This window comes from Sceloporus undulatus, chromosome 2, assembly GCF_019175285.1.
Source record: "Sceloporus undulatus isolate JIND9_A2432 ecotype Alabama chromosome 2, SceUnd_v1.1, whole genome shotgun sequence".
NCBI classification, from domain to species: domain Eukaryota; kingdom Metazoa; phylum Chordata; class Lepidosauria; order Squamata; family Phrynosomatidae; genus Sceloporus; species Sceloporus undulatus.
Window position 1 is genome coordinate 62,341,283 of NC_056523.1, and position 14,976 is coordinate 62,356,258.

Below are 14,976 nucleotides of genomic sequence, written 5' to 3' on the forward strand. Positions count from 1 at the left end.
AGATGGGGACAACGTTTGCCCTCCTCCAGTCTGCTGGCACTTCTCCTGTTCTCCAGGAATTTTCAAAGATTATTACCAATGGCTCCGATATTACATTTGCCAGTTCTTTTAATACCCTTGGATGTAGCTCATCTGGTTCTGGAGACTTAAATTCATTTAGGTTAAACAGGTATTCCTGTACTATCTCTTTACTTATTTTGTTCTGAAATTCCCCTATTCTGTCCTCTGCTCCATTATCCTCAGGTTGCACACCCTTTGCCTTTTTTGAGAAGACTGAGGCAAAGAAAGTGTTGAGTAATTCTGCCTTTTCTCTGTCCTCTGTTAGCATTTTGCCATCTTCTCCACGCAGTGGTCCTACCGTTTCCTTCTTCTTCCTTTTGCTGCGGACATATCCAAAAAAGCCCTTTTTGTTGTTCTTAACCTCTCTAGCAAGCCTGAGTTCATGCTGTGCTTTAGCTTTTCTGACCTTATCTCTACACTTGCTAGCTATTTGTTTGAATTCCTCTTTGGTGATTTCCTCATTTTTCCATTTCTTATACATGTTCCATTTAAAATTTAGCTGAGCTGAAAGTTCCTTGGTCGTCCATCCTGGGTTCTTGCGACACCTCCCATTTTTCTTTCTCACTGGAACTGTTTTAATTTGTGCCTTCAGTATCTCCCTTTTGAGAAACTCCCATCCATCTTGAACTCCCTTCTCTTTTAGTATTCCTGACCATGGGATCGCCCCCAGTATTTCTCTAAGTTTACTGAAATCCGCTCTCCTGAAGTCTAGAATGCGTGTCTGACTATGCCTGGCTTCTCCTTTCCATTGTATAATAAACTCCAGGAGAACATGGTCACTTCCACCTAAGGATCCCAGCACTTGCACTTCATTAACCAAGTCATCCTTGTTGGTTAGGATCAGATCTAAAATAGCTGATCCCCTTGTTGCCTCTTCCACCTTTTGGACCATGAAATTGTCTCCAAGGCAAGTGAGGAATTTACTAGACCTTGAGGATCTGGCTGAGTTTGACTTCCAACAAATATCAGGGTAGTTGAAGTCACCCATCACTACTACATCTCTCCTTTCTGAGTGTGTGGTCATCTGTTCTAGAAAGGCATCATCCAATTCCTCCGTCTGACTTGGGGGTCTGTAGTAGACTCCCACCATAACATCCTTGTTGTTTCCCTGCCCTTTAATTTTTATCCAGATGCTCTCCACCTGGCTTCCAGGATTGATGTCCTGGATCTCTTCACTGGTGTAAATATCCCTGACATATAGGACTATTCCTCCTCCTTTCCTGTTTGGCCTGTTTCTCTTGAAAAGGTTATACCCCCCTATTTCCACATTCCAATCATGAGACTCATCCCACCAGGTTTCAGTGATGCCTATTATATCATATTTGCTTTGTTGTACTAGGAGTTGAAGTTCATCGTGCTTATTTCCCATGCTCTGTGCATTAGTGTAGAGGCATCTAAGACCATGTGTTCCCTTTACTTGCTGCCTGTGCAAGTTCTTTTGCCTCCCACTGTTGGGTCCTTGCACTGTTTGTCTTGTTCCCTCTCTGTCAGTTTGACTATCTTCTCCAGCCTTTTTGCCTTCCAGAATACTGTCTCCCTAGTTGGTGTCTAGGGAGAAAGGCATTACAGGTTGATTCTCCCTTATCCAAAGTGCTTGGGACCAGATGTGCTTTGGATTTTGAATCTTTTCCCCATTTTGGAACACCTGTATTTGCATATGCATACATAATAAGATATCTTGGAGATGGGATCCAAGTCTAAATTCAGAATTCATTTATATTTCATATACAGCTTATACACATAGCCTGAAGGTAATTTTATACAATTAAAAAAATTGTGCATGAAACAAAGTTTGTTTACATTGAATCATCAAAAAAGAAAGATGTTAGTATTTTAGCCACCCTAGTGGACAATTTTGGATTTTGGAATATTTTGGGTTTTGGAATTCTGGATAAGGATGACTCTATCTGTATTAGAATTCTGGGTAAGAAAGACTCAACCTGTATTGGAAAAGATTGTTTGGACCCAGTAAGGGTGCTTGCATTGATGGAACAGTTTTCACTAGCAGAACCCAGACAGGTGATCCACCCTCCCCATGCAGCCCACCGTGCACCCTAAAAACATCCTGTACAGGACCAAGAAATTCCCACCACAGTAGTGAATGAGTGCTAGTACAATGTTGGATTTCAGCCTTTATGTTTTATTTTATAGTTCACTGCAAAAGATGGATTTTCCCTGTGTATTTCTCTTATCAAGCTTGGTCAGCAGTTAGGTAGGTTGCCTAGGTGTGACCTTCTCCACTCTGATTCTTGCTTCCTTTTTCAGGTACCCTATTAGATTAAGCTTGTGCTTAACATCAAAAACCTTCAAACACTACTGTTGAACACAATAAGGATTTTCATCTACCTAGTTCTCTGTATTTATCCAGGAATCACTATTTTTTTTTTGCTCCCTACAACATGATTTGCCTCCATTATTTTATTTGGCATATGGTTATTGTATTTCCAGATGCCATAATTTGATCATAGGAGTCACCAACTCCCCTACATATGATTTTAGAAGCCCATCTGGTCTTACAGTTTTTCAGCAAATACTTGCTTTTAGATAATATTCTCACAATATTTTCATTATGCTTTACTCTCCAAATGGCAGAACCTTTGTAAAATGTTTCATTCCCCCCCCCCCCCCCCTTTGTTCAGGAAAAAATATTACTGTGCTCTCTGAGGAAAAATAGCATGTCTCTCATCTCTCATACCAGATCATATCTAATGCAAGTCACTTAGACATTCTTGAAATTGTCACATTCTGGCAAAAAATTCCCTACACCATTTCAGCTGCGAATCTTAAAGTGTATTCCAGTCAAATATGATCCTGCTCAGAAATCACTTTATACTTAGCATGGCTAACAGGAATGGTGTAAAATTTCCTAGACCCTGAGGCGAGAGGACATCTGTCCCATCCATACACACTGCCAGTACTCTCTGTGGTTCTCTCCTTCCCCTTTTGCAGTTCAGCTTCGGTTCTCTTCTAGCTTCCATAGCTGCTTTCTGCTCCAGCTATTACTCTCCTCTGGCTTGTCTTATTCTTTGCTACCCACAGTGCCTTGGTTTGAGGGGTCCTTCCTAAGTGTGAGGCATTATAAGTGGGATGACCATGATATTTGCCATCTGATATCTGCTATTGCCTTCCTTTTAGGTTTAGAGTGTATGACTTGCCCTAGGTCACCCAGTAGTTTTTCATGGCTGAATGGGGATTTGAACCCTGGGCACTGCACTCAACACTCAAACAACCACACAAGCTGTCGAACTACAATGACAAATTGATATTTCCAAATTCACCTTAATGAATGCCACTGGTATTTTAATATTAATGTTTTAATATTAAGTGTGGTCTTGTTGCAAATATGAGATAAACCAACAGCCACTTGTCATTAGGGTCTAACCTCATGTTTTAAGTTTGCTTACCCAGAAAGTTGGATTGAAGAAGTAAACTGGATACAGTACCTATCTGATTACCTTGTGAAACAGTTGTAAAGCAGTTTTATGTAGAAAGTGTTGAAGTAAAGTTTCTTTTTAGTTGAAATTGCAGGTAGCTTGTCAGATCTCCATAAGAAAACACAGCAAAATATGATTAAATGAATGGGGAGTGCTAGTTGGGTGTTGAAATGGAGAAGGTACCTATGATTCTCTCCACACTGAAAAGTGCTGATTTCTATTTATAGATTTAGCTGGTTACTTCAGAAACTGGGTTAGGTGTGGTGTTTTATCAGAGTACAAAGGAGCCTAGGTTCACCATCTTGCTTGCTGTGGGAGCAACATCACTACACAATAGGCAGTTGAGCTGCAATCCTGTATTCACAGATTTACTGGCAAATAGATCCCTCTGAACTCAATGAAAATACTTTCTCACTAAACATATTACAGGATTGCACTGTCAAATATCCTGAAGAACAGCATTATATTCATAATATAAGGCTATTTTGCCATAAAAGACAGAGTAATAAAATCTCAGTGCTAGACATCAGTATCCTTGTCTTGTCTTGCTTCATACAAACTCACTGCAGAGTGAGCCTAGGCTGCCTGGCTGATTTGTAATGCAACTGCTCAAGATCTTGTTACTGTAACATATCACTTGCATGTGCTTGTCTCTTTAATTGACAACCACTAGCTGATACCACCATTGTTTGACCCTACTAGATATCAACTCCATTAGTTTTGTGTCTCTGTAAGTGGGAAGATATGGGAGAGGTATGAATCACAGCAACATCATAATGGAAAGATTTAGGACCAGTGCATAAGTGTTATCCCAGCCTTTCTGATTCCAGAGTATGAAACATATATCTGTATTAGGATATCATATCCTGTATTCACTATTGATGAATATAAAGACATTTGATCTGGTTGTAAGCCATTAGTGTCCTTCAGGAGAGAGAGAAAAAAAAAGAAAGAGATAAGTGTACTCAAGTAGGAAAAAATACCTTGGTATTTGTTTCATTCTGAGCAGGCATGATGTATCATGATTCAGGGGCTGAGCAGACAGGAAAAAATGGACCGATCCCAGTTTTTCTCAAACCGGTTGGAAACCCTGCTGTCCACACAGCCAGTTCCAAAGGTGGACTGAACACCATGAAAAGTCTGAAATATGCAGCATCAAGCTGCACCTCTTGTTTTTTTCTGCCTCCCCCCCCCATATATGCACACCACCTGAGACTAGTAATTACCTCTCTCTTCCCACCCAACTACCATCCCATTGGATGCCCCATGTGACCAGCCACACAGTTACACAAGCAACTCACCACCCATACAGGGCATTGGTGCCCCTAGTGACTCATTGGCAAACCACAATCATGGAGGCCCCCATACATGCCCCCTTTCCTCCCTTTAAAATCATGTAAGCCTGGTTGTAAGGGGGGGGTGTGTTTTAGATTTTTATATTATGTTTTGAACTTTGGTATGTCTTAAGTTTTAAATTTGTAGTGTTTAATTAGGTTATTTTAATTATTTTAAAAACTTTTTGTTTTAATGTATTTTTATATTATTAGCTGACTTGGGTCCCTTTTTGGGAGAAAGGCAGCATAGAAATTAATTTGAATTAATTAAATAAATAAAATTCCCTCTATGACCCCTTTTAAACTGTCTCATTTGTGTATATGGTGGTGGCGCAGTGGTTAAATGCCTGTACTGCAGCCATTCACTCGAAACCACAAGGTTGCGAGTTCAAGACCAGCAAAAGGGCCCAAACTCAACTCAGGCTTGCATCCTTCCAAGGTTGCTAAAATGAGTACCCAGACTGTTGGGGGCAAATTAGCTTACTTGATAATTAGCTTACTTGCTGTTCACTGTTATGATCTTTGGAATAGCGGTATATAAATAAAACAAATTAAATTAATTAATTAATAATATCCATTGCATTATTGACAACCTGCTTTGTTTGTTATATTTCACATCATGGGGTGTGACAGCTCGATAGTGCATTGAGTCAGTGCAGTTAGCCAGTTGTGAGCCTGTAAGTTAAACCGAAAAAAAGTATGGCGAGCAGTGCACCAGCAGCTGCATCTCACTTGTCCCAGGGTGCACAATCCAGACTTCTTTACGCCACTTGGGCTTTCCTGCATTCCCACACTTGTGCTGTGCTGTTTATATGTCAGTGTGATGATGCACATTTTCCACATCATAGTGGTGTAGCAGAGCTTCTTTTGACTGGTTTTTAGCCCTAGAGCCCTGGTGGTGCAGTGGTTAAATGCCTGTACTGCAAATAAGGTTGCAAGTTCAATACCAGCAAAAGAGCTCAAGCTTGACTCAGGCTTGCATTCTTCCAAGGTCACTAAAATGAGTACCCAGATTGTTGGGGGCAATTAGGTTACACTTTGTAAACTGCTTAGGGAGTGCTTAAGTGCATGGATAAGTGGTATAGAAATGTACTTGCTATTGCTATTGCTATTGCTAAATGGAATACAGTGTGTGTGTGTGTGTGTGTGTGTGTGCATGCGTGTCCGTGTCCGTGTGCCCCCCAATAGCTTGCCTTTCCACATAAAGGTCCCGCAGAAGGAAGCTGAGTCTGGGTGACTGACAAACTATGGACAGGTGGGAAGACCTGCAACTGGGGCTCTGTGATGTTGCACTCCAGGGTTGCCTGGTTTAAACCAAATGAATTTTTAAAAAACCCACTTTGTTTTTTTTAAATTGCTTGTTCTTTTTTTAAAAAAGTTCAGCATTATCACTACTGCATTTTTCAATCCTCTTATTGTAACAACAATGATTGTTTTAATTTAAACATTTTAATTTCAACAGCTGATTGGCAATTTTTCATTGTTAGACCAGAATCCAGTGACAGTGGCTTTAAAAAAAAAACAACACTTAGTTTTATAGAAATGCTGTTCAGAAACAAAATCTTCAATTAACATAATTAAAGGGGAGGGAAACAACAGGGAATTTATTGTGGGAGTCTACTACAAGACCCCCAAGTCAGATGGAGGAATTGGATGATGCCTTTCTAGGACAGATGACTACACACTCAGGAAGGAGAGATGTAATAGTCATGGGTGACTTCAACTATCCTGATATTTGCTGGACTTCAAATTCAGCCAGATCCTCAAGGTCTAGCAAATTCTTCAATTGCCTTGGATACACTTTCATTGTCCAAAAGACGCAACAAGGGGGTCAGCTATTTTAGATCTGATCTTAGCCAATAGGGAAGACCTAGTTAATGGGTTGCAAATGGTGGGATCATTAGGTGGAAGTGATCATTTTCTCCTGGAGTTTGTTATACAATGGAAAGGAGAAGCCAGGCATAGTCAGACATGCATTCTAGACTTCAGGAGAGCTGATTTCAATAAACTTGGAGAAATACTGGAGGTGATCCCATGGTCAGCAACATTAAAAGAGAAGGGAGTTCAAGACAGATGGGACTTTCTCAAAAGGGAGATACTAAAGGCACAATTTCAAACAGTTCCAGTGAAGAAGGAAAATGGGAGATGTCTCCAAAAACCAGGATGGATGACTTTCAACTGAGCTAAGTTTTAAACGGAACATGTATAAGAAATGGAAAAAGGGGGAAATCATCAAAGAGGAATTCAAACAAATAGCAAGCACGTGTAGGGGTAAAGTCAGAAAAGCTAAAGCACAGAATGAACTCAGGCTTGCTAGAGAGGTTAAGAACAATAAAAAGGGCTTTTTTGAATATGTCCACAACAAAAGGAAGAAGAAGGAAACGACAGGGCCACTGCATGGAGAAGATGGCAAAATGTTAATAGGGGGCAAAGAAAAGGCAGAATTACTCAACACCTTCTTTGCTTCTGTCTTCTCAGAAAAGGAGAAGGGTGCTCAGCCTGAGGAAAATGGAGCAGATAACAGAATAGGGGAAATTCAGCACAGAATAAGTAAAGAGATAGCACAGGAATACCTGATTAACCTAGATGAATATAAGTCTCCAAGACCTGATGAACTACATCCAAGGGTATTAAAAGAACTGTCAAATGTAATATTGGAGCCATTGGCAATAATCTTGGAGAACTCCTGGAGAACAGGAGAAATCCCAGCAGACTGGAGGAGGGCGAACGTTGTCCCCATCTTCAAAAAGGGGAAAAAAAGAGGATCCCAACAATTATCATCCAGTTAGTCTGACATCTATATCAGGAAAGATCCTAGAGCAGATCATTAAGCAGAGAGTCTGTGAACATTTAGAAGGCAATTCTATAATCAGAAAAAGTCAACAGGGGTTTCAGACAAACAAGTCTTTGACAAAATTACTAGCTTGGTAGATGAAGGGAATGCTGTGGTTATAGTATATCTTGATTTCAGTAAGGCCTTTGACAAAGTTCCCCATGACATTCTAGTAAACAAGCTAGTAAAATGTGGGCTAGACAAGGCAACTGTTACATGGATTTGTAATTGGCTGACTGGCCGAACCCAAAGGGTGCTCAACAATGGCTCCTTTTCATCCTGGAGAGAAGTGACCAGTGGAGTCCCACAGGGTTCTGTCCTGGGCCCAGTGCTATTCAACATCTTTGTCAATGACTTGGAGGACAAAATTGGGGGCATGCTCATCAAATTTGCAGATGACACCAAATTAGGAGGAATAGCTAATACCCCAGAGGACAGGATCAAAATTCAAAATGACCTGAATAGACCAGAAAGCTGGGCCAAAGCTAACAAAATGAACTTCAACAGGGAGAAATGTAAGGTACTGCACTTAGGGCAGAAAAATAAAATGCACAGATATAGGATGGGGGACACCTGGCTGAATGAAACTACATGTGAAAGGGATCTAGGAGTCCAAGTAGACCACAAGTTGAACATGAGTCAACAGTGTGATGTGGCAGCTAAAAAGGCCAATGCAATTTTAGGCTGCATCAATAAAAGTATAGTGTCTAGGTCAAGAGAAGTAATAGTGCCAATATATTCTGCTTTGGTCAGGCCCCACCTGGAATATTGTGTCCAGTTTTGGGCACCACAATTCAAAAAGGACATTGAGAAACTGGAGCATGTCCAAAGGAGGGCAACTAAAATGGTGAAGGGTATGGAAACCAAGTCCTATGAGGAATGACTTAGGGAGCTGGGGATGTTCAGCCCGGAGAAGAGAAGGTTAAGAGTTGACATGATATCCCTGTTTAAATATTTGAAGGGGTGACATATTGAGGAGGGAGCAAGCTTGTTTTCTGCTGCTCCAGAGAACAGGACCCGGAACAATGGATGCAATGGATGAGATTTCACCTCAACATTAGGAGGAACTTCCTGACGGTAAGGGCTGTTCAACAGTGGAATAAACTCCCTCGGAGTGTAGTGGAGTCTCATTCCCTCTAGGTCTTTAAACAGAGGCTTGATGGCCATCTGTTGTGGATGCTTTGATTTAGTGTTCCTGCATGGCAGTGGGGGTTGGACTGGATAGCCCTTGTGGTCTCTTCCAACTCTATGATTCTATGATTCTATAAGGTCTACCAAAAAAAACTTGCTTTTAAAGAACATTTTTAAAAGAACAAGGATTATTTATTAAGTTGGTGGCCATAAAATCTGAACTGCATTATGCTACTTAATTTTCTGATTTAGTTAGGGTTGCCATATTGCAGTCCCTCATCCAGTTTGCATGTTATGCAAATTATTATAATTATGCATATTATTAATTTTCATTCTAATTGTGCAAATTCAACACATTAATCATTGTGTCCATTATGCATCTATAATGTGTACCATTATGTTTCAACCTCAGTATATATTTTGTGCATTTTGGTTGGTCAAAGAAAGATATCACTATTTTGTGGATTTTGGATGTTATTGTTATTTGTATCTGAACATTGTACCAAACGAAGAGCTCTTTTTTTCTTCTTTCCCTCCTAGCTGGTTTGAAGAGAGGGAGGTTTCCAAGCAGCCCCAGAGAGTAAGGAAGTATCCTTCACTCTCTTGAGGCTGTTTGGAAGCAAAATTCCACGGTGCTGCCTAGTCCTAGACTGAAGCCTCCAACACAATCACCATGCAACACAAAGCCATCTCTGCTTGTCTCCTTTCTCTTTCCACCTTCTGTGCCTGTTGGGGGAAGGGTAGAGGGTATGGAAGAATAAGGTGGCACATGTTACCCCTGTGCAGTAGCAACTGAAGCATGTAGGTCGAGATGAATCTTCCACCAATGCCAGTCTTCTTGCATGGTTTCCTGCTTCATTGCCCTTGCCACATTTTAACCTGCCATTGGATTGTGATGAAGGAGAAATTCGGGATTTACTGCTTCAACTAGCTCAGCTGGATGTGGCTGGGACATTTTCTTAGTCCCTTCAATCCAAGATTTCCAGGTTTCCCAGAACAAATGACAACTCTAGATTTAGTCCTATATTTAGTCTTATATTGGTATAGTCCTACACATTAATTAGGGAGCCCTGGTAGTGCAGTGGTTAAACACTGGATCTGCAGCCACAACATTGTGAGTTCGATTCTCCAGGGCTCCAGGTTGACTCATCCTTTCATGGGTTGGGAAAATCAGTACCCAGCTTATTGAGGGCAATTGGCTTACACATTGTAAGCCACTTAGAGAATGTTTAGTTCACCGTGAAGCAATATAGAAATGTAAAGTGCTATTTCCATTAACGCAGAACAAACAAACAAAAATAAAACTGGTTTAATCCCCTTCCCCTGAGTAAACCATGGGTTTGGCCCATTGTCCAACAACGTCTGGAAGATTGCATGATTCGTACCCAGCCTTGATATTCAGAAACCTCCTTCATGTTTCTGATGGATCCATTTTGTGGCCAAAGTGATTTGCCACAGTGTCACCGGATGTCTACCATTTGAGGGAATGAGGTGTGTGTGTGTGGTTGTTGTTGCTTGATATTTGCACGCAGCTCACATTGGGTACAGATAAAGGGCTGTGAGTGTGGTTGTGGGGAAGGAATTGTAATTTACTATTTCAAGGAGTTAGGTTGGGAGAGGATTATGAAAATATCACCCCTATTTGAGGGGCGACAGGAGCATTCATTCACTGGCAGGTCTTAATTTCAGTGTGCTGGTTTCAGAACCGCATTATCAATTGAGATAAAGCTCGTAGCACAAGAACTGAATTCAGTACAGTACAGCAGAAGCAGGAGTTCTTTGCCTGACTTTGTACAGAGACAATATCAATTTCAGCTGTGCTGCTGTTTGTTTTTTATGGAAGACACAGGAGGGGGTGCAGGAGGAAGATGGACAAAATCATGCCTTCTACAACCACGCAAGCTTACAGTGATGCAAGAAATGGAAGAAGCATCTTTTTTCTTTGGATAGCCTTTGTCACACTGCAGGCATAATTTGTAGTCATTCTTGCTTTCTCACAGATCATCTCTAGAAAGCACTGACATACCTGTTGTCTCAACATACAAAAAGTGGGATAATTCTAGGGCAGAAGGGGGGAGCCATTGGCTCTCAGATATTTTGGACTATAGCTCTCACAATCCATTTACCATTGGCAATGGAGGCTGGGTCCTCTGGGAGTTGATATCCAAAACACCTCTGCAAACAACTGGAGAGTTCCCTAACTTCTGGTCAATGGTAAGCTAAAGTGCAACAGATCTGGAATGGATTTGTTTGATGGGGGACACCTAACATTATCTGGATTGTTATTGCTGTAGTCTGGATCATTTCAGTTTAGATTTGGTGTTGATCTTCTGTTGGCAGTGTAATAGCAGTTGATAGCTTCTATAAGCCTAGAAGTGTGAGGCTAAACGTACTTTTGGTTTGACTAGCTTCTTGTGGGTAAAGTTTCTCTAGACCATATTCTTAGCCAGGGTTCTTCAAAACCCAAGGGTTCAGCTCAAGGTTGCTAGGGTTTCATAAGAAATCATGACTGACAAAAATTAATATTTTATTTTGAGCTCTAGGTATATTATTAAATTCTTATTATTTATTACTTATTTATTTAAAATTTATATTCCTCTCTGTATCTGATTGTTTCAATGTCTTACAATAAAATCAATTTAAAACAATAAATAATAGGAATAATTTTAAATAATTAAAATATATATTAATTTATCGATTATATCTAGATAATTTAAAACTAGCTAAAATAGTTTTAAATAGTACAGCCATATGACATGCACAGTCTGGATAAAATCAGTTAGTCCGGAAGGCTTTAATAAGAAACCAGGTTTTAACATTGTGCTGAAATGATCTCAATGTTGGTGCCAGTCAGGCCTCCAAAAGGTGGAAATTCCACATTTTTCCTACTGGTGGAACCAGAGGAGGGCCTCTCCAATAGATGTCAGTTCGTTTGCAGGCATTTATACAGAGAGGTTTTTACAGTTTTAATTGTTATCACCAGCATCTTTAATTTAGACCAGAGGTATATTGGCAGCCAGAGTAATTCCTTCAGAACAGATGTTATATTATAACTGAATGGAAATCCGGCTGCTGCATTTTTGAGGCTTCTGGTTGGCTATGGCATCGCTCAGAGCAAACTCTTAGTGCTCTGCTGAGAGTTTCTCGCCCTGAATAGTTTTGAGCTGCTTTTGAGAAGACCGGAGAGAGCCAAAATTGCATCCTTGACATAGGAAATGTAGACGTGTTCTACAGGGGTCCAGATCCCACTCTTAGAGCAAGGTAAACAACTAGATTGCTCGGAAAAGAGTGGAGGGGACCGAGGAAGGAAACGCGACCATGCTGGTGTCACCATTGAATGGCTCACAGACGCGGCCAACTATAGCTAAATAAATGGAAATCCACGATAATCCTGAAAAACTTTGAACTTCTCCATAAGAAGTCACTTAGGCTGTTACTATCACTGGATACATTTTTATTTCTTTGCTGGATGATTTGGATTAAGAATACTAAGTTACCCCAAAATGCTGCGAGATATGTCCTTCTTCTCTGTGTGGCAGAGCTAGATTTTGGAAGAAAAAGGCCTTGTACAGGTTCTGTGATCAGAATAAATCCATATTCTGAAAGAGAAAAGGAGTGCATTGTTGAATATGATATTTTTCTGAACTGATTTTCAAGAGGCATTTATTGTAACGACATTACAATTCTGACCTCAAGACCCCAGTTTCTACATTCAGAAGAAAGTATGCAATATAGTAGTCATATCTTTCATGTATGCACATACTTAATATCGATCAAAATAGTTAGATTTTTAAATATATTGTCTCATTTGGAATTCACAATAAATGACAGTAGTCTGGGGGCTAACACAAAGAGTGACTAGGAATCTTGTCAACACCCATTTAGTTGATTTAGTAGAAAACATCCAAATGTTTTTAAGACACAAGGAATATTAAAAACCTTTTAATAAAGGAAGAAAAGACAATGCATCTTAAGAATTATAAAGCAGCTTCTTCATTTTGGTTTTAGCTTTGATGGCTAGTCCATAAATTATAGCAAGTACATTTCTATACTGCTTATCAGCGCACTTAAGTACTCCCTAAGCAGTTTACAAAGTGTAAGCTTAGTTTTTTGTGGGTTTTTCGGGCTATGTGGCCACGTTCTAGCAGAATTTCTTTCTGATGTTTCGCCAGCATCTGTGGCTGGCATCTTCAGAGAAAGTGTAAGCTAATTTTCATCTCTAATTTTTACCCCCAGCTTCATTAGCCTGGAGAACTCAGCTGAATGTAGTGTTATCTGTGAAGGAAGGGAAAAAAAGAAAAGACAGGACTGTGTGAAATTCCCATTCATTCTGACCTAATGAAACTCATTTTGGCATTTTTTTTTTAAGTTGGGTGTGTGAATTTTGGGTCCTTATTGCCAGTGCTTGCCTCAAAGGAAAGAGGTGGGTGACTTTGGTGTTGTTTTTAATGATTTACCCAGCTGCAGCAGGGCAGTTGAGTTATGCTGAAGACATTAAGAGTGCTGTCACACTGGTCTCATGACCCAGGTCCAGATGACCAGCTGTAATCAGACACAATTACTTGGGGGAGGGGGATAGAAACACAATACTCTCCCAGGAGGTCAGACAATGAATCAAAATGGCTCTTGCTGACAAAGTCTATATAATCATATAATGGATCAACCAAGGGCCCCTTAGATGACCTTGATAGACTGGACCTTGGATATGAGAAGCCAGTCTTACAGTAGTGTGAAACATTTTTTTACATGTTTGTGCTTTTGAGAAGAGACTGCCAGTGACGTTCTATGCTTTAATTTCTTTCAGCTGTGTTGGTGTAGAAGAAGATGAGGCACCAGATATTGATATCTACCACTGTCCAAATTGTGAGAAAACCCATGGAAAATCTACTTGTAAGTATAGTTCCTTGACCTCTTTTATGTCATCTCAATACCTCAATAGTAAGGGTTCTCCTATTATCTTATTATACCAGGAATATGAATTGTGTGTCTCCAAAGATGTTGTTGAACTGTAAGTCCCATCATTCCTCACCATTGGCTAAGCTGGTTTGGTCTGTTGGGGACTGAAGTTCTTCAACATGTAAAGGCTTCATAATTCTCACCCCTGCAGTATATCATTCTCCTTCGCTCAGAGATACGCAAACAAAATTATTGAAATATATATTGTTTACATTTTTTATTCTATGTTTAGTCTGTGGTTTTTATTCTAGGGTTAACTATCTTAAATTAAAACTCACAGCTTGAAGACCTGATTCAAACTTGTGTGTTCTTCTTCATAGTATCTGTGATTCACACAAATGGAGTTATCTGCACCTGCACAGTGTATCATTTGAAATCTTCTAGAGCTATTATGTAAGCGCTTTGGTATTAACCCTACCCACTGCTTGCATGCCTATCCAGCACACTTCCCACCTAAACTTTCCATTCTTTTTCTTTCATTGCAGTATCAGCATTGCAGGAACTACTGATGAACTTATTGGTTTTCTTATGATATATGGACAATTTTTGACTTGGATTTTTTGATTTCTCCTTTGGATTGTGTTTTGGCTTTGTTCAGGACTCTGATTACAACTTGATTTTCCTGGACTGTGTTTGGCTTCATCAGTGGAATTCAGTTTGGCTTGGTTGGCTTCAAGATAGCTTCACTGGCCTCCTTTAAAAAGTGCACATCTTCCAGAGCTAAGATTCCTGAGAAAGATGATCAAAGATGGTCTGTTATGTGTAGGTGAAGGTCGTAACATGGGGGCCTGTTCTCAATGAAAAGCATTCACTCCATAAAAACACTGAAATTGTTAGTTACAGCTTAAAGCTGTCCTGCAGGAGAGGGCTTTGCAGGTTTCTAACAGGGGGCAGAGAATAGGCCGCCATATAGTCTCTGTCGTCGGTGCATTAGGCCTTTCTGCAGTACCATCACCACAATTCTCACCACTTGCTCTGGTTCTTCTCACTGGGTGGTGATGAAACAGTCTCTCCAGGAGCTAGCATCTCAATAACTAAGGACACAGCTGACTGTCTTGCTTTGGAGTCTGCAGCCTGGTCCATGCTACCCTCAGTGCTGGTAGATCAGTTGACATGGAGACTTTCATCTTGGTATCAGAACACTGAGTGGAGAAGAGGCTCTATTAGAGGAATAAGAGGACAATGCATGTTGAGTTAACTTGGTCTGCAATTTAGACTTCTCCAACTC

At 40.3% G+C, this 14,976-nt stretch overlaps 1 protein-coding gene across 3 annotated transcripts in view; it reads left to right on the plus strand.

Moving 5' to 3' along the window:
* The window catches only part of PHF2 (PHD finger protein 2), a 168,685-nt gene that overhangs the window by 78,608 nt on the left and 75,101 nt on the right, over positions 1-14,976 (plus strand). For 2 of the 3 annotated variants that reach the window (XM_042451500.1, XM_042451503.1), the window contains exon 2: positions 13,597-13,682. In XM_042451500.1, the coding sequence (XP_042307434.1) occupies positions 13,597-13,682 (86 nt within the window). Of the gene's footprint in view, positions 1-6,060; positions 6,084-13,596; positions 13,683-14,976 lie in introns of those variants that run through there. The other variant, XM_042451501.1, reaches the window with a different exon arrangement.